Below are 25732 nucleotides of genomic sequence, written 5' to 3' on the forward strand. Positions count from 1 at the left end.
CGATAAACGATAATATTGTTGTTTTGAGACAATTTTCAAGAAATATAATGGACGAATATTATAAGAACACTTAGACCAATAAACTTTAAATTCTGATGAACATTTAAATATTGGAACTGGAAGACATAGTAAATATGCAAAATAAATAAACAAAACAACAGAAACAACAAGTAAAATTAATTTTGAAGTCTCTATAGGCAAAATTGTCTTTTAAAAAAAAGGCATAGTTGAGACCAAAGCAACAGACTGAACACCAGTTTGGATAGAAAGAGAGAAAAGAAAAACAATAAATCAAGCAAATGAAAATTTTTGCGATTGTTTTAGTTTATCGTGTGATTAATTGATTTATTATTTATTGTGACAGGCCTAGCTACATATGATGCCTCATTCAATGAAACAATTAAAATGGAATCAGTGACTTAAGATTTTTTGGGTCGCCTTTTTAGATCTCTTAACATTTTTTACTCGTTGTCTTCCAAAAAGATGATTCAACTTTATCAGATGTAAACAAGCAACTTACATAGGAAACAATAACATACTAATTCTATCAGAAACAACACTATTAACAATGATTTCCTGTCTAATCTGTGGTAGTTTTCATTTGCTTCTAGGAAAGTGGATCAACACAGAGTGACACAAAGACGTACCACTGAGAGGTGAAATCCACAAAGTCAGGGGAGAACCGGTCGGCAGGAAGCTGGGGCGAAGGTTCTTCCACCACCTGCTTCAGCTGCTGAAAGGGCGTTCCCCACGAGTCGTACGGGAAGCGCAGGATGGCGAGCTCGATCTGTGAACACGCACAAACTCGTTTCTTACACTTGAAATAAAGGTGAGGCTGAGACAAACGACTATGCAGAGCTGTGGTGAACACAGACAATAAATAGCTGTGGATTCCCACAATCCCAGTGAAAAGTGAAAGCAAAACGTAAGTTTTCAGTTTTAAGAATTACTGAAACGCTGTAACCCTTCTTACCAGAAAGTGTGGGAACCAGTGAGTTTTTTTTTTTTTAACTAAAATACAAGATGTGTTTATTTTAAGATTTTTTTTTTTTTTAAACAACTTTAACTGGTGTGGCAACAAGTGTGGATGGTGCTGTATTCTCCCAACAGTTCAGGTGTTACTTGTTTTTACTTAATTGCCCTACCATTGTGATTCCTAAACTCCAGATGTCGGATTTGACGTTGTAGCCTTTCTGGTTCGTCTCCGGGTTGATCCTCTCGGGCTGAGGTTGAAGAGATGAGACGGTCACAAATTTTTACGTTCGAACGACTACAGTTCTTAATTTATAGGAAAAGATGCTGCTTACCGCCATGTAAGGTTTGCAGCCGGCGTCCATAGTTTTAGCCACAGAGTCCACCAGGTAGCCGCTGATGCCGAAGTCGCACATCTTCACTTGGCCCTGAGTGTTGATGAGCACATTGGAGGGCTTCACATCTGGAGGGACAACAGGGCAAACAGCAGTTTTAGTTTGATTAGGAAATTATTTTTTTTGCTGGTTTTAAAAATGAGAAGCTGTCTTCTTACGTTCCACATGCTAAAAGATTGTAAAATAAATATCAAATAGACATTATAATTGATGTATCAGTACGCATGGCAGTTGTCATGTTACTAAAACTTAAAATTTGAAACCAATACAAAGAAAAATAGTTGACACCATTTTTGACGGTGCAGCACAATATTTCCTAGTTGAGAGAAAAATATGATTAGTTACAATATGACGATCTTATAAGACATTTTAGCCCTGTTTTAGAAAATTATATAATTTATAAGTGTCACTGCTCTGCTTTGTGAGACAGTATAAGAATATTCATCTTAATATTCAATCTACTGAAACTTCATATTTTTAATATTGAGGCAACAATTTAACTTATTACTTTAGAGCACAATAAATAAAATTCCAAGTTGATATTCAGGCACCCTTTATTTAGTTAAAAGTTAATTAGAAATGTGTGTTTGCACAGCATACTACAGGTGCTGGTCATAAAATTAGAATATTGTGATAAAGTTCATTATTTTCCATAATGTCATGATAAAAATCAAATTGTCATATATTTTAGATTCATTGCACACCAACTGAAATATTTCAGGTCTTTTATTGTTTTAATTTTGATGATTTTGGCAAACAGCTCTTGAAAACCCAAAATCCCTGTCTCAAAAAATTAGAATATTATGAAAAGGTTCTCTGAACGAGCAATAAAAATAATCATCTGAATCAACAAAGTAACTCTAAACACCTGAAAAAGATTCCTGAGGCCTTTAAAAACTCCCAGCCTGGTTCGTTACTCAAAACCGCAATCATGGGTCAGACTGCTGACCTGACTGCTGTCCAGAAGGCCATCACTGACACCCTCAAGCAAGAGGGTGAGAAACAGAAAGAAATTTCTGAACGAATCGGCTGTTTGCAGAGTGTTATATCAAGGCACCTCAGTGGGAAGTCAGTAGGAAGGAAAAAGTGTGGCAGAAAATGCTGCACAACGAGAAGAGGTGACCGGACCCTGAGGAAGATTGTGGAGAAGGGCCGATTCCAGACCTTGGGGGAAGCAGTGGACTGAGTCTGGAGTAGAAACATCCAGAGCCACTGTGCACAGGCGTGTGCAGGAAATGGGCTACAGGTGCCGCATTCCCCAGGTCAAAGGTCAAGCCACTTTTGAACCAGAAACAGCGGCAGAAGCGCCTGACCTGGGCTACAGAGAAGCAGCACTTTGGACCACTGTTGTTCAGTGGTCCAAAGTACTTTTTTCGGATGAAAGCAAACTTTGCATGTCATTCGGAAATCAAAGTGCCAGACTCTGGAGGAAGACTGGGGAGAAGGAAATGCCAAAATGCCAGAAGTCCAGTGTCAAGTACCCACAGTCAGTGATGGTCTGGGTGCCATGTCAGCTGCTGGTGTTGGTCCACTGGGTTTTATCAAGGGCAGGATCAATGCAGCAGCTATCAGAAGATTTTGGAGCACTTCATGCTTCCATCTGCTGAAAAGTTTTATGGAGATGAAAATTTAATTTGGTCTGGAATCGGCCGTTCTCCACAATCTTCCTCAGGGTCCGGTCACCTCTTCTCGTTGTGCAGCATTTTCTGCCACACTTTTTCCTTCCTACTGACTTCCCACTGAGGTGCCTTGATATAACACTCTGCAAACAGCCGATTCGTTCAGAAATTTCTTTCCGTTTCTCACCCTCTTGCTTGAGGATGTCAGTGATGGCCTTCTGGACAGCAGTCAGGTCAGCAGTCTGACCCATGATTGCGGTTTTGAGTAATGAACCAGGCTGGGAGTTTTTAAAGGCCTCAGGAATCTTTTTCAGGTGTTTAGAGTTACTTTGTTGATTCAGATGATTATTTTTATTGCTCGTTCAGAGAACCTTTTCATAATATTCTAATTTTTTGAGACAGGGATTTTGGGTTTTCATGAGCTGTTTGCCAAAATCATCAAAATTAAAACAATAAAAGACCTGAAATATTTCAGTTGGTGTGCAATGAATCTAAAATATATGACAATTTAATTTTTATCATGACATTATGGAAAATAATGAACTTTATCACAATATTCTAATTTTATGACCAGCACCTGTACTTAGCACCAGTTCGGACCTGGTACAAAGTAGCTGCACTTAACTTCTCTTTTCATGTATCTGCATGAACATCTGTCTGCATCTTCCACCAAATGCTAAAGCCTCCTCAGAAAGAATGCTCAGGCTCCTCTTGTAGGCCATATTTTAGCATTTTATATTTTAACGCATGCATCACAGTACGTAAGACATGTGTACATTTTCCCTTTTTCAGTGACCGACTGAAATCGCATCAAAAAGATCCCAACTGACGTTTAAGAAGGCAGGAAACCTAAGACATTTAACCTGTAGAGTGCTCTTCACCAGAGACTGCTTCACATTTCAGAACTTTTCTCGAGTATCGAGTAATAAAGACGCCGTTATGATCCTTTAATAGGATCTGGAAATAGTCTAAAGGAAGGAAGGAAGCAGCTGACTGGATATCGACAGCATCTCCGAGAGTTAAATGGGTTTCCACTCAGGCTCTTACCTCTGTGGATGACTTGCAGATTGCTGTGCAGATGCTCCAGAGCCTTTACTATCTGTAATAACAGAAGTCATTAATAAGCAACTGAGAGTTGCATAGCAAATGTCTAAAGCACGCATTCATGTGATGCTGCTAGTGAAGTAACCCACAGAGACAGCGATTTTTCCCAGGATGTCCTCGGGAATGGTCAGGTCCTTCTCGATCACCTGCTTGTAGAACTTGTCCAGGGAAGTGTCCATCAGCTCCATGCAGATCCACACGTCACCCTGGCAAAAGATGGGGGTAGGATTTGGAAAGAGATCAAGACACAAAGCAGCCAGACGGATTCCCATCAGACAGGAAGTTTAAAAAAAAAAAAAAAAAACCTAAAAGAGGAAATCCTGGTCATTCATTCATTGATGCAGGAAGTTTTCTCCATCCGATAAAAATCCTCAGAAGGGGTTTTAGTCACAAGAATGTTAGCCAGGAATAAAACAAAGGGTTAGCCCTGCTGTACATTATATATGTTATACATGTACTGCATGCAATATGGGAAACTTTTGTCATAGAATAGGAGCTGCGAAGTGATTTCAAATGATCTTGACCTGCTTGTATTCAAGTACATCCAGTAAGTTTCAGTCTAATGAAATGGTTGAACAAACAAGTTCTCCGCTTCATTTCACTCTATATTTATATAAACAAACAGCAATGTTCTGAACTGATGATGCAGTTTTCTTAAATAAAATTTTTTCAGCAGCCATTTAAAGTCTCTGGCACAACTCATGTTTCCAATTTTATTCTTGAATTATCTTCCTTTTTCTCATCTCTGACTTAAACAGGCTTTAAAATTGTCATTGAAACAGAGAGGACACCTAATAAATACTGTGTTGTACATTAGGGTCCATACAAAATAGCATACCTCTCTGAACAACGCTCCATAGAAAGTGACGGTGTAGAAACAATCCACTGTCCTCATGGAGATGTCCAGATCCATCAGCAGCCTCTTCTGCTCCTGAGTGTTAACAGTGGCCCGAATCCGCTGGAAGGGAACGACAGGAAATCTAATTCATTAATACACTGACCGTTTGTGTTGATTACGCGAGGAACAGCCAGAATCTAACAAAGTCAACTCATGGGGAACGTCCTCACTGTGGGGACCACCTGTAGCAGCAGTTGCTGAGGAGAAACTTTAGTCTACTCTTCTTCACAGCTCACTGAGGTCTGTAGAAATCGTAGCGCTCACAGTGCCTTGATTCTGCTTTTACTCTGTCATTCTGTTGCTCATTTACTGCTGTATTCAGCATCTTCAACCTGTTGATGACTTTGATTGGTTAAAAACTTCAGCAGTCTCATGGCCTCATGTTTCTCTCTAGAATACTTTGGTATGCAGAGGAGGTCACGGCATACTCATTCATTTGCAAAGTGTTCTGGTTCTGTGACTACGGCACAAGCTCGGATCATCAACCCACCATCACCACAGCTTACGGTTGGTTCAAGGTGTTTGGGTTTTCTCCAGACGTGGTCCAGAGACGTCGCTACAGAAGTCTTGCGGCTCATTCAGATGCAACTTTATAAGTCTAAGTTGTCCAAATTCCAGTTTTGTATATTCTGACTGTAGAATGATGGGTTTCAAATGGATGCACAGTTAAGAGTTGCTTCTCTAAGGCCACAAGCAAATATCTTCTCATGCTGACATTGTGTCAACACACACATCTATCTTCTAAAACCTCTTCGATTTACAGAGGTGGGCACACCTGTTACGACCAGGTAGGTGGTGTTGGTCGCGCGGGTCCAAAGTACTGCTCTAGTTAGCTATTGGTTTCACTCTCATGAGAATTCCTCCACAGCTGTCCAAACTGACATAGAGACTACAGTCTTCTGATTGTGCCTGCTCATAGCTGCTCTACACAACCCCATGAGAAATAAAAACATTCCTGTAACATTTGATTAGATATTGACCTGCATGCCACCACGGTCAGTCATTTTTGCAGAGTTCAGAGTTTTCAACCACAGTGATGACTGCTAACTGACCAATGAGTTTAAAAGGTAAACTGATATATTTAAAGTGGATGTTTGGCGATAGTAGGTGTTCAGAGAGACTAATGAAAGCAGAGGGTATCTGATGTTCTGGGCGACAATAACACAGGCTTTGATTTACTCACCTTAACAGCCATGATAAGATCACTGGGCACATGCCTCATCTTGTCCACCACACCGTATGCTCCTCGTCCCAGTTCGCAGATCTGCTCCAGATCATCTGCTTTCACCTCACATTTCTGCTCCAAACACAGCAAGAGGACAGCGTCAAAGGGGTGAAACTTTTCACAATGGATGTGTTTCATGTCTACAAAGCTGCTAGTTGGCTTCCAGCATTTATTAATACATAAGGAGGGGAAGGGGGATGTTTAAGGGGAAAAAAAATAAATTAAGCCCTTCTGCCAATGGAAAATTCCTATTATTTGAGGAGTTTAAAATAAATATTTTTACAGCATGATGGGCATTAAAGAGCATTCCTGTCTCCCCACAATCAGAAGAGTTAGAGACAGCTGTAATGTCCAACGGAGCGTTCTTTACAGCTAGCAGATGCTACTCTGAGCCCACCGGAGTTTATAAACAGTAAAGGCACCAAGGGAAGGAATAAAAGTCCCCAGCGAGATGCTACCAGCACAAATAAAAATTCAACGGGGTCAGAAGTGGTGGAGCAACTGAAAAAGTATTACCTTTTCTCCAATTGTTACACAAGCCTTTGAATCCAAATCTCTGGGGGGTCTAAAAAACACAAAAGGTAGCATTATTACACATAAATTGGTTAAATTGGACGGCAAGAAACATTAAACGTGAAAATTGGCAAGCAGCAAAAAAAGCCCGTGATAAATTAAACCCAGATCCAAAATCAACACTTAATATATAAATCTAAAAAAGAATTATTTTCAAGTGTATGTAATGGTTTGTTTTCATCCACGCTGCCACCATTTACTGTACACATCAGGGCTGGCAAAGGCCAAGAAACAGTTCAATATTTTCTTATTTCTTGATTACATCAAAACATATATTTTTATTTAGTACATAATTATTACTCTCATGAAAATAAAATGAAATGTTAAACGTAGATTTAACAAGCTAGAAATGAAATAAATGTTCTTTTTTTTTTTTTTTTGAAAAAAAAAATGTATTTAAAATCAGCACGTTAAAAAAAGAATGTATGAAAATTATTGCCACTACCTGCAATGAAAATAAAAATGAGAAAAATTACATATTACATCATACATTTTGCATGGAATTTAAGAGTGCAAAAAAGGGATTTTTAATATAACATATTTCTATGTGTTTTTTCATGTAAGAAAATACATGAAAAACAATTAATGATTTAAAACTAACAGCAGTACCACTGAAAAATATATATAGAAATGTTACTAAAGTCTTTCTGCAGATGTCTGCATCTTAAAAACAACTGACTTAATTGAGATTTAAAAAAAAAAATCAGGACTGAAATGTGAGGTTGCAAGTATTTGTGATCAAAAAGTTGAGAGCAGAAATTTGCTTATTTTGCAGGAACACAGTTTCTTCCTGTTGTTCTGTGGATTTGTATTTCCCACGTTCAGCAGTCTGACGAGGTTCAGATAAGATCAGGTATGTGCCGAGCAGGAAGTGAGGATCAATAAAGTGCAGGATTTACGGTGTATGTTGAAGGTAAAGAGCCTTACACGGCAGCAGGTGTGGGCTGCTCAAACACCTCTTTAGAGAGCTTCAACACCGGCTTCTTCTTACCTGCAAAACAAACAAAACAGTGTTAGAAATTTGCTTTCACAATGTTAGCTTCTCTAAAATATGAACATTTTGCACTCTGCATTAAGCTAATTCCATTCTAAAAGCACAAAGTATCTATTTTTATGCCTTTTTTATGAATAACAGCAGTGCTATGGAAAGAAAAAAAACACCAAAGAGAGAAAACGTCTGCAACTAAGACTGAGAGTAGTTAAACAAGAACTATTTATCACAGACTCTGGTGTGTAATGTCATTCTGAATGCAGGGGATTTACTGTTCAGAAGCCAAGAGGCCTCTCACAACCTCTTCTATTAATAAAAACACGTTAATGCTTTTATTAATAGAAGCCAGAGATGGCATTATATCTGTCAAATATGTAATAAGTTCACAGTTGCAAAATTTTCAATATAGCTTGCATATTGAAAAATTACTTTGTTGAATTATTCTGCATTAAAATAAAATCTAAAAATGTGTAACAGAGATTTGTTTTAGAATTAAACCAAAACATAAAGGCATCAAACAGAAATCGGGCTATCAACGTATTTATCTAGACTGCTACAACTGCCTTCGCTAGCTTTTATTAGAGAGCAAAACTTTGCACCGTGACGGTCAAATGATCTTAAATATAAATATGCATTCACATTACATTAGAATACAAAAGGACATCTTTATGCGACTGTGTGACGGGTCAGCTCTCCAACAGTACTTATGGTACTTGAGGTACAAGCAACAAGTATAATTAGCCACAAACTGACATATTTCTCTTAAAATGTTAAATCACATCTAGTAACCGTTCTGTAATTTCTGTGCACTAGTTTGTGCAAACTTGTGTAATCCTGGAGCCTGTGTGAGGAAGGAAAGCAGACGGGTGAGACTCCAGAGGATGGCTGCACTGGCAGCGGAGCATACCACAAGATGAAAGCATACTTAGCTTCTTAACATAGCTCAGGATGAAAGAACAGTTGATCATCCTGCTCAACTTTCTGTTTTTTTGTTTGTTTGTTTTTTTGTTTTGTTTTTTGCAGTCACAACAAAGAGAGCTAATTATATACAATTTTAAAATGAACAAACTGACACGCAGTTCCAAAAGAAAAAACAAAAGCTGCATATTTGAGCAAAAATACGCAGCTAATTTGCTGCTAATTTTTAAACAGCAGCTGTAAAAATCCACATGTTGTGATCATTTCTTTCACAGCTACAAATACAGTTAAAGACAAATGGTGCGATGCCTGAGTGTTTCTGCCTGGGTGGATGAAGTCACTTAAATTATGAACCGATTCATCTGGATTAGAGTCAATCTACAATTTACCAATGCCATCATTAGTACTCACGGTTAAATGCAGTGTCTGGCTCCAGATCCTAGCTAAATGTTAGAGGTAAGAGGAAGTAGATGTCTGGCAGCCCCGGTGTTTTTGCCTCATATGAAGCTGCTGTACTGACAGTTTAATAGCAGTACGCTTTGTTAACCATAACTGCTTTCTGTGAGTCGTTGGGTTGCAGACCGTGTCTGGCTCAAACCTCCTCAGACCGGGTTGCAGAAGAGCAACCTGGTCAGTATTTACATATAATTGGATTAAAGTCTCAAGAGGGTTCTCTAGTTGGACCTAATCTAAGCACTAAAAAATTGCATTACTACATGTTCACATATTACATTGGAGGGTTCACGCTGAATAAAAAGTCAATTTCAAATTAAGTCATACCACACAGCTATACTAATTTCAAAAGAACGTAGCAAAACCACAGGTAGTACTGCGTCAAAAGCTAAATACACAAATCAGTTTTTGTTCTGTAGAAAGAGAAAGTAACTCAGCTAAGGACACTTTCAATGTTATTCCACCGAAAGTTAACCGTAAAGCTAAAATCATAAGAAAATAGCAAAAACAAAACCTAGTATTGCAACAATCAGCAAAGCAAAAATAATTTCCTAAAAAAAAATAAAAAATAGTAGCAACACACGTTAAGACTTAAAAACTAAATAAATACAATAAAGAGCAGCATAGTTAACATCACATTGTAAGTTAAATACATGGCTTAAATCAGTGGTGTCCAACCTTTTTGCAACAAGAGCCAAAATCGTCAAATTAAAAAAAAAAAAAACACTTGAGGGCCATAGAAAATGTTATTTTTTAAAATAAAAACAGATTTATTGTGCCTTTTTTATTTCTGCTCAATAAGAGTGCAAGATTTCATTGAGTCAAATAAAATGTACATTTTCTATTAAATTAAATTTAGCGCTATCAATCAGTTCTACTACATAATCTTGCTTTAAAAACATTGTGATATCCAAAATTATGTAGAAAAGAACGAAGTCAACCACTGATAACAGGTGACGCGCCTGGCAAAATTCACGCTGATAGTTCCTATTTAACAGGAACCTCTAAAATCTTTGACATGAGGTTTTATCTGGTTGTGAAATCACCACATATAAAATAAAATAAAAAGATCATTGTATCGTCCCACCAACTGGAGGCAATGATGATGTCTTACAATAAATGGCTATGAAGAAGATGACAGAATATTTCAGATTTTTCTCGAGATTGTTTATTCGGTTTGAGACATAGAAAAGCTGATAATCAAATTTTAACAGTGTGTTTTTTTTATCCTGAAAATATTAGGAAATATCTGTAAGTAACTGATGTCATTTGATACTATTTAAAGCAAAGCTGAAGGCGTCTCTCTTCAGAGAGCATGGGGCAGAGCCAAAAGAATAACTGGAATTTCTGACGTTGTCGTCTTGAGGGAAAATACAAACACAAGTATCTGCAGATGAACCTGTCCTTCAGAGAGTTTTCCTGAAGCTTTCCAACATACACAGAAACACACACACACAGTGCTGTGTGTCCTGGTTTTTATCCAACTGTGCAGGGTGTGACGCTGCCGTCCTATGCAGTTCTCCACTGGTGGCCTCATGCTGCCAGCATCCTGGTCTCCACTTTCCAAAGCAGCTTTGTTGCAAAATGTCACTTTGAGCCCCTCCTACATGCATTTACACAGACAACAATAGTAACTGGAAACCGGGAACGCTGTGACAACTCGCACTGTAAACCAGAAAACAGGCGGAGAGTCAACACCTGCATCAAATCTGCACGTTACCTGGTGATTAAAGTAATCTCCATCCATAAATTCTACACTAATCCCACTGAAATATTGTTCTGAGGTATACATCCTTCCGGAAAAACTCTATAACTTCGAAAATGGATGGAGGAAAAAAAAAAAAATCAAAGCAATTTAACTATACATTTTAGGTTGTAAAACAAAAAAGCCCAGAACCATTTCAGATGGCAAAAAAGGTAAAATGCTTTTCAACTTTTCCAAATTTGGTTACTTTACATTTTCAAAATATCTTTATTTGATTTTATGTAACAAACCAGCACAGACTACTGTATAATTATGAAACAGTTATACATTTTTATCCAAACTTTTACTGTGGAAACAAAACATTGGAAATGTACAATTCAATGCTATAACAATAGCCTTAAACAAAATGAAAAAAAAAATACTGCAAACAAACGCTTTCATAAGTCAAGTAGAGCAAACCTGTGTGTGACTTTATCTCAGCATAAATAAACAACACTAAATGTAATCACAGAGAACTGTTCAATCCATCATCTGAAGATGGAAAGACTGTAAACATGACGGTCCACCTAAACTGACAAGCTGGGAGAGGAAAACATTAATCAGAGAAGCAGCCAAGAGGTCCATGATAACTCTCAGAGAGCTGCAGAGATCCATGGTTCAGGTGATAGAGCAACTATTGGTCAGGAACGCCACAGAACAGCTCTTTGTAGAGGATTGGGGGAAATGAAGGTCCACATCTAAATCCAGTGAATCTCTAGTGAGACGTAGAAAATGATATTCGCAGATGTCTTCCATTAAATGGGAATGAGACTAAACCAGTTAGTTAAGAAGGATGGGCAAAGTTTCAGTCTGAAGACGCAAAGATGTCGGATTTTTGAAAAATACAAGAAAAGTCTGATGGGTCCTTACTAAAACTCACAAACCCGAGTTTCTAGATTTTTATCTGTAAGGGAAAAAAAATTGGAAAACAATAAATCCTTCTCCTTCCACTTCACAAGAATACACCAGTTTGCAATGATCTGTCTCAAAAATCTACCCCCAGAAAATGCATGCAATTCTGTGGTTGCAAAGTTACAAAGCATGATAAAGTTCATGACGTTTGAATACGTCCACAAGGCACCGTTTGGTTTTAAGGTCCGTACACACTCAAATATAAAAATAGACTGCACTGTAGATATTTATAGACACAAACACATACATACCCATTCAGCTTCTGAGTTTGTTCCTGCTGTTAACGTGACACCAAGTGCAAAATAAACATAGAAAGTTGACATGCCACAGACCATTTACAGTTTATGAGCAGCTTCTGGTTGCCGTTTATTAACAAAAGACAAAAAAAAGCATAACTCGTGTTGCTCTTTTTCTTTTCTTTTTTACATAAGGATTCAGAGTGTTAAAATAACATAAAATAAGTGAAGAAAAAAAAATCATGCCCACAACACTGGAAATGATTAACTAAAATGTGAGCTTTAAGTGGCAGATTAACTGAGTCATGACGACTTCATGAGTTCCTCACCAAATTCAATTTGAGTCCGTCTAAAAAAGGTGTAAGCACCCGAGGTATCAAAAAAAATATATTCCAGCAGAAGTCTGGCAACTTCCACATTTAGAGAAAGAAGGATCAACATTGTCTGCATCAACCTGCACTTCTTCACATCACTGACCAAAAACAATGCATTAACCGAAGGCCAGCTGTATGATTACAACAGAGCAACAACATAGTTTTTCCTTCTTCATGAAATGGACTGGAAAATGCTTCAGATGTACTCAGATCATGAGGCAAGAAGCAGCATGTTCCTCGCAGCTAAAGAACAGAAGCTTACTTCAAACCTCTGCAGAGATATTACCATGGAAAGCCATGAAAAACACTGGCAATGCAAAGGTTTCCCAAAACAAACATCCACCCCAGTAAGGGCAGATGCATATGCAAAGTGCGCAATGACATGTCTAAACTAACAACAGAAACACAGGGCTTGCGGAGCGTCGGTTGAGACTGCAGCTATGTGAAGCAGAAATGACAGGAGGAGCGCCGAGGTGTAGAAAAGCAAGCGAGAAGAGGTGGTGGGGGTCGGAGGGGCAGAGGATTATGTAATGTGTGTGGCTGGAAGGAATAAGCAGCAGCTCTGTTGTGTTTCGGAATACATGAAGCAACGATGGAACACAAATCCAGCCATATCTTGCAGTTAGAGACAAGATGTCAGAATAACTGAAACCTGGTAAATGCAAAAGTCCGCGAATGCTTAAACGGTGCACATGAAGCTATCGCAATGCAAGCGTTTAAAACAAGCTCCACACAAAATGACAACCAACCAGTGGTATCCTGTCTAATACTGACTGAACGTTGGAGTCACCGAATGAGCATTGATTCATCAGCGTCAGACACTCGGCTAGCAGTAGACTTTTGAAACTGTTGTAAAGACACCACCATGGCAGGTTCTACATCTGCATCTTCGCACATTCGCTACATGTGAGGACAAAGGTTCACTGAAACACAAAGGAAAACAATCTTAAATCTTTCTAGTATGGATCAAAAACTGTGCTGCAAACAACTCAGTAGTTTGAGGATATGCAGTCCTATAATCAAGTGAAAAAATAAGGTGACAAGAAAGATTCAATTTACATACTTATATCATCCCCCCCATCTATGTAAAATAAAGTCATAGAATTGCAATTTTTTTAAACCAATAATTTCTGCTCATTCCCTGTGAACTTAAATAAAAATTTATTTTCTAGCTGAGGGAAAAGTAAACATACTTTAAAGGAGATGCTACTTATAGCCATGTACTACTCGACATTGGTCAGATGAATGTTTGCTCCACTCCTGCCTTCCAGCTCTGAAATGACCGAGGGGTTTCTTGCACAAACAGCCCAGGTAAGCAGAAGGGATATCAATAAGGTCAGGGTCTGGGCTTTGACTAGATTCCATTTGTAATTCCCACGTCTGAGGTCCTCGTCATTTTGTAGTGCCCATTTCTGCTTCAGTTTTAATTTCTTTATTTTCCTTAAGCTTCTTCTAATGCATGGTAGAATTCACAGATCTGATGTGATAACCCTGTATGGGATTTTAGAGATTTTACACAAGAATAGAACACTTAAATTAAGTAAAGTGTCTTAATTAGTTTGCCATATGAAACTACATTACAATTACAATTTTAAAAAGATTGGTTTGCTTCAGTTTTATTGTTTTGGCCCGCTAAAATTGACCTTAAATCTCTAAACTTCTAATTTGGGCATCAGAGAGGTGTCCTAATCTCCTTTCGTACACGTTTCCATTTCATTTGAAAATATATTCTTCCTGCTTGACTTCTTTAGCAGCAGTTTCTGCTGCGTGTAGTTTTCTTTGTAGTAACGCCTACTGTTGAGTAAGGTTAATGTAATGACTGTTCCAGTTCTCTAGTGCCCGGATAAATGACAGCTCCACTCTGTCAACATCACACCCGCTTGCACAACAACGTTATACTGCGGTATAGTCAATGTTCATTTACGGTCCAGTAAAAATTATGTAATGACACGATTGTGCAGTTTATGATAGGATTTAATCAAGTTTATGTGTATTTCAGTGCAAATGTACATAATAAACAAAACATTTAATATTATAATGTAATGCTTGTTTAAAGGTGTAATGTATATGCTTTCCATTCTCAATGGGTAATCATATTAAATTAAGATTTTTCCTAAATCAATCAAAAATAATTGCAATCTTGTTTTCTACTGTTATCAAGTGCAAACATGTAAGTGATTCAAGCGAAAACCACATCATCATCAAAACCTTAAGCTTCCCAAAATAAGCTTAGAAAAGCGAAATTCCCCAAAAAGGAAATGTAACAGTGGGTAAAGTGTCATGATGGCAGCATCGGCTCACACCACCAAAGTCTAAGCAGAAGCAGAGCAGATAGCTATGCTAGAAAACATGTCATTCACACACATGATAATCTATAATGTCAAACAAAAAAATAAATAAAAAAGATTTGACCTGCTTTCATTATTATATTAAAACCAAACCAAAATAAGTACAAACTCTCTTTGTCACACAAAAGAGGGTTGAGGGTGTTTAGAAAATATCGAAAGCCCTTCAAAAACACAATTCCAGTATACAACATAAAATAAACTCCTGTGACAGACCACAATATTACAATATGCCACAAATCACCTTAAAGATCAGGTCAATTCGATGAAAACCACATGTTCTCTACAGTATGCAATTGTAAATACAAACGTGTTAGGCACATCACAATAATTTGACATTTGAACAAAGACACCAAGCCTTAAAAAGCAATCTCAACAACCAGGCAGTCAGCAAAGGGAACCCGACAGAGCAGGACATTCAATAGGCAATTGATTAATCAAACGATTTAAATGCTCAGTAGGTACAACCTTTGGCTTTGCAGAGAATTAAAGGTCTGTTACCGATAATCAATAATCTTAAAATTATAAAGTTAAAATGCATAAAAATCTGAATGTTACATGTGTTAGTTAGGCAAATAACAGAACAACAGATATAACGGATAACTGAAAAAAACTGATTTTGGATAAAATTGTGCATACATTATTCCTGCACCAATCAAAGAGCTCAAAGTAAAAGTCGACTGAATTGGTATCAAAGACTTGCTTAAGTTCAATATTTAGAAAGGAATCATTAAGGAGGGGTTCCATCCTAAGGACCTGTCAAATATTGTATTCTACAGGTTGAATAAAGTACAGTTTATTTAATCGTACTTGAATGAATAAATTCAATTTGATTTATTAAAATCAAATTGAATTAAGTTTGATTTCAATAACCCCAAAGGTTACCTTGTGTAAACAAAAAGAAAATGTCTGGTATGTGGTAGGGTTGGGAATATTTAACATTTACACAGAGTATTTCCCATTTTTCACATTTCAACTTAAAAATGTCCCCATTCATCCTTTCTTCAGATTGTAATGGATAATTGGTATGCACAATTCTTTCCTTGTTCTTGGTCATTCTGCTGCCCTCGGTATCAAAGTAGGGGAACCATGGCAGAGAGTGTGGGTTAGTTAAAAGCAGCAGTACACATAATTCCAAGTAATTTCCAGCACATGAGCTCAAGTATGCAGGGAAATGCCAGAGGGAGGCCACAGGAGATGTCTGTGCTGGGACACTCCTTGTTCCCAACAAAACCAGCACAGATGAGGAAGGTGAGAAGCCGGCTTCCCTGCAAAGAACGCACCTATCGTTTCTCAAGAAGTGACAGCGAGAAGGTAACAGCGAAGGGAGGCAATGCTCCTCGTCACTGCCAAGCATGCATGCATGCATGCTTGCAATCGGCCTCGTCGTGCATGCATGTCGGCTTCTTAGTCTGCTGAAGGCGGAAGCTGGCACTGACAATAAAGGCTTGCACTGGGATTTGTGCTGCAGAAATAGAGGCAGAGTGCAGGCAGAAAGCCTCGAACTGTGAGGGCAGACAATGTCCTGGCTGGATAATGAGCCCAGATGACTGGGGATGCACAGTGCCAGCTGCTAACCCACACATGCACCCCAGCTGGAATTCAAACAATCCCAAAGCTTCTCAATGGAATTCCACAGAGCAGGAGGAAGATGGATCAATCACAGAGGGAGGGAGGCAGTAAATCGCAAACACGGACTCAAGAAGGGACGGGGGGAAAAAAGACAGGAACAGAGAGGGGAGGGAGGCTATTGGCAGAGCAGGATTTGAAAATAACTCCAGCCAGCGCCCTCGGCCGTTTGCCCCCTCCGACTCTGGCAGTTTGTGAGATACTCTACACTTCCAAAGATGGCAGCTCCTTTAGGTTACAGCTGCTGGATGCTCTTTTGGGAATCATGTCGTCATTGGCTCATGCTACAGTTCCTTTGCAGTCAGATCAAAATGACTAGCACAGAAGGTTCTGCCGATTACCAGGAAGAACATCTGAAGGAGTTGCTGGGATCTGATTTCAAATCCAAACCGGCTGTTTTAGAAAAACTAAACGTGTGAGTAAAATGCAACAAGAAGGAACCTACAACATTTCGGTTCTCTGCTAGAATCAAAACTTAGACACACTTTCAACTAAATGAGCCCTTCATTCTGCATCTGCACCAATCATCCCCAGGCAAAAGTGTTTTTTGATGGAAGATAAATTGAATCAGTTGAGAAAGTGAATCTTCACAAGCCCCACATTTGCATTTCTGTGTGTGAAACTTTAAAAGAGTGTGTTCACTTGAAAGCCCTCTTTGTCCAAAAGTACCATGGCTTCATAAACATGTACTGCACCACACATTCAGATGCATTTAGAGGTGAACTTAACACCATAAAGCTAAAAGCAAACTAATGTGGTTAGCCTCCTATCAGATCTAGTAGCTGAAAACTAATGTGATACATTGAATGAGAAATGCGACTTATTTTCCTGCAGATATTGTACATTTCAGTTAAATAAAACTAAACTACTGGTAAAAGAGCAATCTTGACCCAACCAAAGGTCAGTCAGATATTGCTTTTTCAAGTCACAGCTGAGTGCATTTAAAAACCAACTGTTTTTTTTTCCAACTCACCTTTTATTAAAAATACTAAAGCCCATTTCATTGATTACTTTATGCAGGAGTGAGGAACACAAAGTGTCTTCATCTCCATGATGATCAACAATCCGGCCTTCGCATGAAAAACACTTTACAGACTGAGTCACTTCACTGCAGCCTGAAATTATGGCTTACTCACTCATTCAGACGACTGCTTTGAAATCAACAGATGCTCACGTTCGTGGCTGGTTTAGGTTACATGTTTTTCCATAACACTAGAACACTGTCTTTCCTTTATGGAGAAAACACAGACGCCTCACAGTTGGTTATAATTTAACACTTTGGGACACCTTAAGCTGGGGCCATGCAACACTTTTCTTTTTTCCCCGAATTTACCCCAGATTCCCATTTGGGGAAGGTTGCGCCAATCTATACTGGTTGTGGTCAGTCGGAAGGACGAGTCAGCACAAAAAGCTGTTAGTCTGAGACTGGAAGAAGACTGAAGTCTGCAAGTGCAAAAAGGAAAAATGATCCGACTCAAACTCAGCTGCAGTCAAACAAGCATGTTTGATTTTTTTAAGCAGATCTGGACGCAGCCAGGAAGTAGGATTTTATCTCCAACCCAACTGCAAATGCTTTCTGCTGACAGATAAATAAAAATAAAAAAAAGAGAGGCTGGGAGGTGACATCAGCTGGGAGCAGACTTTCTTTATCTTTTTTACAGCTTTATATGTAACTATTCACAAACCCACAAAAGCAAGGAGCATAACGCAAAATACTACCTAGGTAATTATTAGCATAGCAGAACTAAAACACATACATATACTCGAATATTTAAGCCTGAAATACAGTAAGTACTGAAGGGTCTTACTGAAATAAACCAAACAGCTGCATACTGACCATAATCTGTATTGGGACTTAATTGACATATCTCAATGAAAAACATTTCCAAATAGAAAAATACCATCCATCATATAACCCTAATGTTTATTTGCACAGCCCCAAATGTCTGACAGAAATTCAAGGATTTCTTAAATATGCATGAAAGAATCAAAACGACACTCCAAGTATGTTTTTGATGAGAGAATAAGATTATAGCATGATGTAGCTTAAGAGAGTCAATTTTACATAATACCCTGTGTAAGAAACAATATGCCTCTTTTCTAAATATGTCGAGACTGGGAGAGTGTGTCCTCAGCTTTTTGAATCTTGTCTCTACCATTTTTAGCTTCTAACCTACAAAAGGCATTATAAAATTATATTAACATTGTTTTTATAGCCTGCTTTTGAAGGTTTGTCTACCTAAACCAGCTACTGATTCCTTGAGAAAACAAGACAGTGTTTCTTTTTTATTGTGCAACTGATTTTTGGCTTTTACTGAGGTGCTAATTGGAGGGGGGGGAAAAAAAGAGATGTTAGAGTGAAGAACTGCTGATTGCAAATTTCAGTCCAAGGCAGAGGAGCTTAAGAATGTATGCGTTTTCCTCACACATATGTAGGACAGCACAATTAATTAGGAGAGGACTAGATGGATCAAGGCGAATCTGCAGAAATGATCAATCTATATAGCAGAAGAAGGCTCTTAGCCAAAAGAGAAAGACTCTCTAGATGCACAATGTACAAGGTAGATGTAGAGGAGATAAAGATCTAAATATAAAGATAAAATTTCAGCTGGATGAAAGCAGCTGAAATTAGCTTCTTTCACAGAGTAACCAGGTTATATAGAGTGTCATCTGTCGTCTTGTTTGCAATAGCACAGCATCTTTTCCCCCATGAAACAATAGTCTGCTGAAAAATCATTGAAAGATCTCATCAGAATACTTCCTCGATGGCCCCAGGTGGAGGTTTTCCATGTACGTACTTATCAGCAGGTACGTACTGGGAAGAGATCGCATGGCAGCTCCACAAACTTATTGGAGGGACTATACATCACTTCTTGCCTGGCAGCACATTAAGATCCACCAGGAGGAAGCTGGAGAGAGTTTCTGCATATAAGGCTGTCTAGGTGTTGGAGAGGGTCAGGGAAGATCGGGCAGTGGGAGGGGAAGCGGATGGCTTGATGGACGAAGTCAGGAACCTGAATTTCTACTATTTTTTATTTTTTTAAACATGTGAATCATGTAGAAGAAAAACTTATGCTCAAAAAAATGTACAGCTTTGAGTTGGAAGAAAGAAAACCAACACAAAGAAGCATCATTCATTCCGGTCTCAATTTAGCAGCACAGATGCAGCAGCTACATTTATCACTTAATTTGCATCTCTTCACTTGCACTCTTTTGGCCTAGTAAGGTGCAACACTCCACCTCCCCTGATCTTCACCCTCCGCCTCATCTCAGCAACAAGAATCTGAAACCTGCTGCCAACCTCAACAACACCTGAATTTATGCCTCTCTCTCCCTTTCAGCCTTGCACACAGTCACAGGAGCACCTTTTTGTTCCCTGCTACAATAAGAAGCAATTATTTCTTGTCTGGATGTGGTTGATCATTTGAACTACACTCAACTAAACAACAGTCATCATCAACGGCCATCAAAACAGCAAATTTGGTGAAAACAGCTGAAATAGCCAGACAAACACGGTGATTGTGCAAGACTGGGGCTGCAGGAGGAGGCAGCTGTTGTGCACAGAGCTTGAGGTAAAACTAAACTGTTGAAGAGGCAATGCAGCACATGCAGTTTATACCCGATATTTAACAGGTACACCTAAAGGTGATGCAAGCGCAGTTTTGATGTTTCATGTCCTGATGAGTTTTGCTAAAATCAGTCCAGAAATAAAGTTATCACACAACATAATTGTGCCAGGGAGAATATTTGGTTTTGCAGTGCAATCATTCCTCATGAGACCCAATCCGATTCAGAGCCACATTTCTGTAGTTAAAAACAAAAACAGATGGCACCCAAAGCTTGATTGAGTCTCGCTTTTGAGTGACCAGTTCTCAAGACATGGGAAACACATCACAGATGCACCAAAAGGACACACTTGAACTTGTTTCATTTAATAGACCATCACTAGTCAATGCATAATTGTGAAGTGGAAGGTAAGAAGTGAAACTGAAATCTGGAAAACATACAAAAGAAGTCAAAATTATTCATAACGCTGGAATATTTATTTCATTTTACCAACTGACTTTTTTTTGTTTTTAAATGAATGAAAATAAATGCTGAAACTGAAACTACCAGGGGTGTGATAGTTTTGGAGTGAACTGTACGTAAAATTGTTTATCAAGTTTTATATCTGCCCTCTATGAATCTTCTGTGGGTAGAAAACAATAATTTTGTTTCTATGATTAGGTTTTAAAGATAAAACTTTTATCTTACAAAGAAAGAGTTGAAAACATTTTCTTGATTGGGGAAAAAAAAAGCATACTAAATGGACAAAAAAAGTCTTGTCCTATTAAAGTTGTTTTATGTAGACCTTTCAGCAAAAATACATAGAAGACCTGCTATAATCAGCCATTTTATTACTTGCCCATTTAAAAACACTAGTCAGCTCTGTATCAGTGTTGGACAAAGTCATTAAGAGGCTCTTTGGAGAGATTAAAGAGCTGAGTGAGGCTCTGGTGCAACAGGTTACGGACCCCTAGACTCGATCAAAGCATATTCATGTGTTTGTATGTCTCAACTTTTACTGAACCATTCAATGAACTAAGATTCTGTTGGGAGTTGAAGTTGATACTCTACACAAAAAAATTGTGTCTCTTAATGACATCTGAAGCTGTAACTGTGGCAAAAAAAAGTGAATTTACAAAGTATTTCAGAATGGCTAAAACATTTTTTGTATTTTAGATCATAAAAACATTTGAAAACCCTGAATGAGTTTCCTTCCACTTTACAATTAGCCACTACTTTATCCTGCTCCAAAACATTAAGTGCCAGTAAAATACATCGAAATCTGTAGTTGCAATGTGACATGTAAAAAAAATTTAAGGGATATGCAAAGGCACAGCAATCCCCAGTAACGATTGTATGAAACCTACAGGCTTATGCTCTCCATTTTTCTGAGGCATTACTTTTAAGTATGGCACTCAAGGTGCACAATTTATCAATATTTTCTTAACAAACCTGTAGTTTTATTTGCCTTCTATGACAGATGAGATGAAGCGGTCAAATGATACCACTGAATCCTAAAATTAGTCTCCATGAGTGATGAGCACAAGCATAAGGAGGGAAGCTTAAAAAGATATGCTACCCCTTCATTAAGTCTAAAACGACTGAAAAAAGCCATAGAGCTGTCACACAGGTGAGCCATCTGGTGACTCATGAATCTGCTGAGCACAAATCAGCCATTCAGCCATGGAGGCTTTAGTTTGATGAGCAAATTTTTCTTATGAGGTACTAAAACACATGTTGGCTGCCCAACATTCAAGGCTTTCTGTGCTCACAAAACCTTGAATGCACAAAGACAATCCCCTGATTCTTGAGAATTCAGTCTCTCAAATATAGGAGATTACAAATGCAGAATTGAACGGCGGCATGTAAAGGTGGAGCAAAACTACTGTAGGAATACCGCAAACAATCCCAGAGAGACTCGACTGTTAGCATCTCTAATTCAGCTCGGTTTTTAGGCTTCCTTCACATTTTCCAGACTCAAATTCCTCACTTTTTACAACGTTTAAGGCCTTCAACTACAAAACATTAATCTTTAACTGGATGAATAGTCATCGGGTTTTATTACCTGTAGGTTCAACAAATCATGAAGCCAAACGATGACTTCTGCAGTGTGGTATGGAGACATGTTACTGCTGTTTTGGCATAAGGACTATAAATCAGCTCTATTTCAACCAAAATATCCAACACTACATAGATTTTATTTTTTTACTCCAATTTATCAAGTCCCCAAATGGCAATTCATTTGTAACAAGTAGTGGCAGTTATCATACATTCCCACAACAGCAAAATAAAAGATTTAAAGAAATAAAATAAAATAAATAATAATAAAAATAAAAAAACTTCTACAAAGGGAGGATATTCAACTGTAGTGTATGGGATGGGTGGAATACACCAAGATTTTTTTGGTTTTGGATACTGATCTGAACTAGAATAGGTCCATAATGTCACTCAGTTGTAATTTTTTTGCATTCTCTGATAATGCACCACAAGCAGTTACGACAGCACCATTAGTGATCTTTGTACCTTTATAAAATACTAATTTGGTGCTTTAATTCATATTTGGACCAGTTTTAAAACCAGAGCTCCAGTTCACTTTCATTTTAAACTTGTCGAGGGTCAAGAAAAGTAGCAAAATAGTTCATTTTAATGAGGGTATATTTAATAAGTCAAAAACTACTAATTGGTCAAATTTCATTTTAAATACAAATCAGTGTAAAAAATCTTAGCTATTATTTATATAAGCATCTTTAAATTAGCATCCTAATAAAAATAACTCTATTTGATGCAGGATTCTCTATAGCTCATGGTTCGCATAAACTTTTTAAAAGAACATTGAACAAAGGATCTAGCAAACTAAGGTCAGAATGCCTCTAAATAACAATGCTAGCTAAAGATTTTTTAGATAACATCACAAGATGATAGGTCAAACCATCACAAGATGATGGTTTGACCTATCATCTTTGTGAGGCAAAACATCTGCATTTCCAACACTAATGTCCATATTGCTCGTCCTGATTACCAGCTGGATGAAATAATGAACAACTGCCTTAACATGGCAAAAAGGAAGTTCAAAAAACAATTTATTTCTTAATCCAGCTAATTCTGATATTTTGCCTGAATGTTTGACCAGAACTTTACATTTAGCTTCAATCAGAATCTGCTGACAACCTGCAAAGAAGTAACAGCTCAGTCAAACTGCTTCCACTGAAATTAAAGCTATGAACCTGCAAGAAAACCCACCATTTAAAGAGTATGAAGCATTTAAAGTTACTCAAACAGAGAAAAGCAAGAAATTCCTCACACTGGAGGGGCTGCAGACAGCAAATCTTTCAGCGTATTTTGCTCAGACCAACTCTTTTCATCGCTGGGGACCGTTAATGTCTCACATCTGCAGCCGTTTGGCCTAAAGGTGACCAGTGGAAGCAATTTTCATTCAGCGCAAGCACCATTTTGTTGTTTCAGAAACCTGCAAACGAAATCTGAAATAAAAGAAAAATCTGAAGTGAGAGATTAGGCGGCTGCATGACAGCGGCCTCGTGCACCAAGCGACGTCAGCGAGTGACAACCGAAACCCACTTCTGCTCTCAGGAAACCCCCTGACCGACTCATTCATGTACAGAACATAAATAAAGCGTGTGCATTATTCATCACAGGATGAGCCGGATGCAACAAGACAGTTCCTCTGTGTAGGTGGGTGGACACTCGACTGTAGCCGATAAACAGGCCCTGGTCATCCGGGACTTTCTCCCTTCTACCTGTACAACCACCCCTCTCCCACCCAGCCTGTTGCAGTTGGAGTGTGTGATCTGTGTGTGCTCTGCAAGTTGTGCAATAAACCAGCCTCACTTTGGACTTCTGGGAAACACAGAGAGGGGAGGAAGAGCAACAACAAAAAAAAAGAAGACCTGAGCTGCATTTACTGCAGCTGTTCCCCACCACCAAGAGCTACATGCAAACTGCCTGCACCGTAGATCCTGAAGAGCTGGGCGGCTGCAGGGCCCAGGCGTTACTGCATGCTGCCTGAGCTCGGGGTCAAAGTGTGCTGAGCATGCTGCACATCAGTGGACACCCAGGTGTTTCACTCCTATCCAGTTTCTGGACAAAAGCAGCAGCTGACACTCTTTCCCTGCAGACTTTTAAAAGACTATGCAGCTCTTCAGCTCTCCACCTCCTTGAAGCTCGTTTTCTATTTATAGATTTTTTTTAAAATTATTATTATTATTTTGTCTCCAAGAAGCAGAGACAGATCTGAGCACTGACAGCTGCAGAGTGTGCCGCTCTCCTGCACCAAAGCTGCACACTTTTTGGCCCTGGACGTGACATGGCACTTAGGATTTACCTTGAGCAGCGTGCATCAACTCGTGCAGAGTTGATTATAAAGAGTTCAAGCGTCCTTGTCTTTTCTCGTGACTGTGGCCAACATCCCCAGCCTGTGCGCTGCTATTAGCGTCAGTATGAGAACACACAGCATCGTCTTACCAGGAACTGTGCAAAGGGGAAGATCTCAAACAGGAAATGCAACTGACCCTCCTAAGCCTTGTAACTTTAAAATGCACCGACCGTGCTCGGGCTGCAGCCGTGCACGTTGCGAACCTTGCAGCTGTGATTGCATGTGGCTAGTTTTGCACAGATCGGCTTCATTTTCTTACCTCCCTTTGGCTGAGGCATTTCCCCTCTGCTTTGATGAGGGGGAGGGGAAGCACAAAAGACTTTGCCTTCTTTCTCGCTCCCTCCCTCCATCGCCCTCGTACTGGAGCTTCGGCGGCTTGCTTTGCAACAAAGATGCAAAATACAAGCCTCGATCTTCATGCACCTGGAGCCTTCTTGGGTCCGAGCCGTGCGTGTCCGTGCACGGGGCGCGGGTACGGATGCACAGCCCGCGCAGGCGTCGGGAAAGCGGGTAATTTTGCAAATGCGCTGCAAAGAATTCTCCGCAGCACTTACATGATGGGCCAAGGCTGGCAGCTGAAAGCTCCTAACTTGGATCAGAGTGAGCCCCTGCGAGACAACGTTCTTCCTGCTTGGACCGCAGAGGATTGTGGGAAACTGAGTCGCGGGATTTAAACGGCGCGAAGCTTTCGCTGGCTGCGTTTCACAACAATCACGTTTTCTCAATTGTAGTTCACTTTACAAGTGTAATCTGCTTGGAAAACAAAAACGGATTAAAAACGGATTATTTAATTTTAAATTAAACAGATTGAATCAAGGGGGGGGGATCACCTAAAAAGAAAAAAAATAGGTGGTTTTATATTTTTTTAGGTTCGTATACGACTGTTACATGTAAAATAAAAAAAGAGTAATATAGTTTATTTATAGAATGAATCCTTTTGAAACTAGTAAATAGATATTATTCACTGTATTAAACTTATATCATTATTATCAGAATATATTTTTGACGTGAACAAGTATTTAAAAGAAAGAAATCCTTTCATAAATATTCATGCTCCATGTCTCCCCTCTTACCATTTATGGGCATTGATGTCATGGGTGAAACACTTTTTTTGTTGGCGTGTATTTTACGTGACTGGTGGCAACCCAGGTTTATAGGTACTATAAGAAGCTAATCAAGATTAGAGCCTGAAAACGTTTTATTTTCCAAACAGAAATGCCGCATGATGTTAGCTAGCTAATAAATTTATTTGTTAACACATTTATTTGTTAGCTAAAAAATAAACTGTTAGCTAGCTAGTCTTTTATGTTAGCTGGCTAACATAATAGCAATTAACGGCAAGACAAAACAAAAATATGTACCTTCATAGTCAAACAGGTGTCATCAGTGAAGAATTTGTAGCCTTTGT

General features: G+C 38.7%; 1 protein-coding gene across 1 annotated transcript in view; it reads right to left on the bottom strand.

Annotated features, from left to right (window-relative positions):
* map2k6 (mitogen-activated protein kinase kinase 6) overlaps positions 1 to 25010 on the bottom strand; it is a 36243-nt gene extending 11233 nt beyond the window's left edge. The window contains exons 1-10 of the mRNA XM_014994816.2: positions 24584 to 25010; positions 7714 to 7777; positions 6730 to 6778; positions 6172 to 6285; positions 4929 to 5048; positions 4180 to 4296; positions 4034 to 4085; positions 1308 to 1435; positions 1146 to 1223; positions 648 to 787 (exon numbers count right to left, since the gene is read on the bottom strand). Of these exons, the coding sequence (XP_014850302.1) occupies positions 648 to 787; positions 1146 to 1223; positions 1308 to 1435; positions 4034 to 4085; positions 4180 to 4296; positions 4929 to 5048; positions 6172 to 6285; positions 6730 to 6778; positions 7714 to 7777; positions 24584 to 24743 (1022 nt within the window). The 5' untranslated portion in view covers positions 24744 to 25010. The remainder of the gene's footprint in view (positions 1 to 647; positions 788 to 1145; positions 1224 to 1307; positions 1436 to 4033; positions 4086 to 4179; positions 4297 to 4928; positions 5049 to 6171; positions 6286 to 6729; positions 6779 to 7713; positions 7778 to 24583) is intronic.
* Between the last annotated feature and the right edge of the window lie 722 nt (positions 25011 to 25732).

This window comes from Poecilia mexicana, unplaced genomic scaffold (assembly GCF_051168715.1).
Source record: "Poecilia mexicana isolate PSO_F unplaced genomic scaffold, ASM5116871v1 scaffold_19, whole genome shotgun sequence".
In the NCBI taxonomy this organism is placed as follows: Eukaryota; Metazoa; Chordata; class Actinopteri; order Cyprinodontiformes; family Poeciliidae; genus Poecilia; species Poecilia mexicana.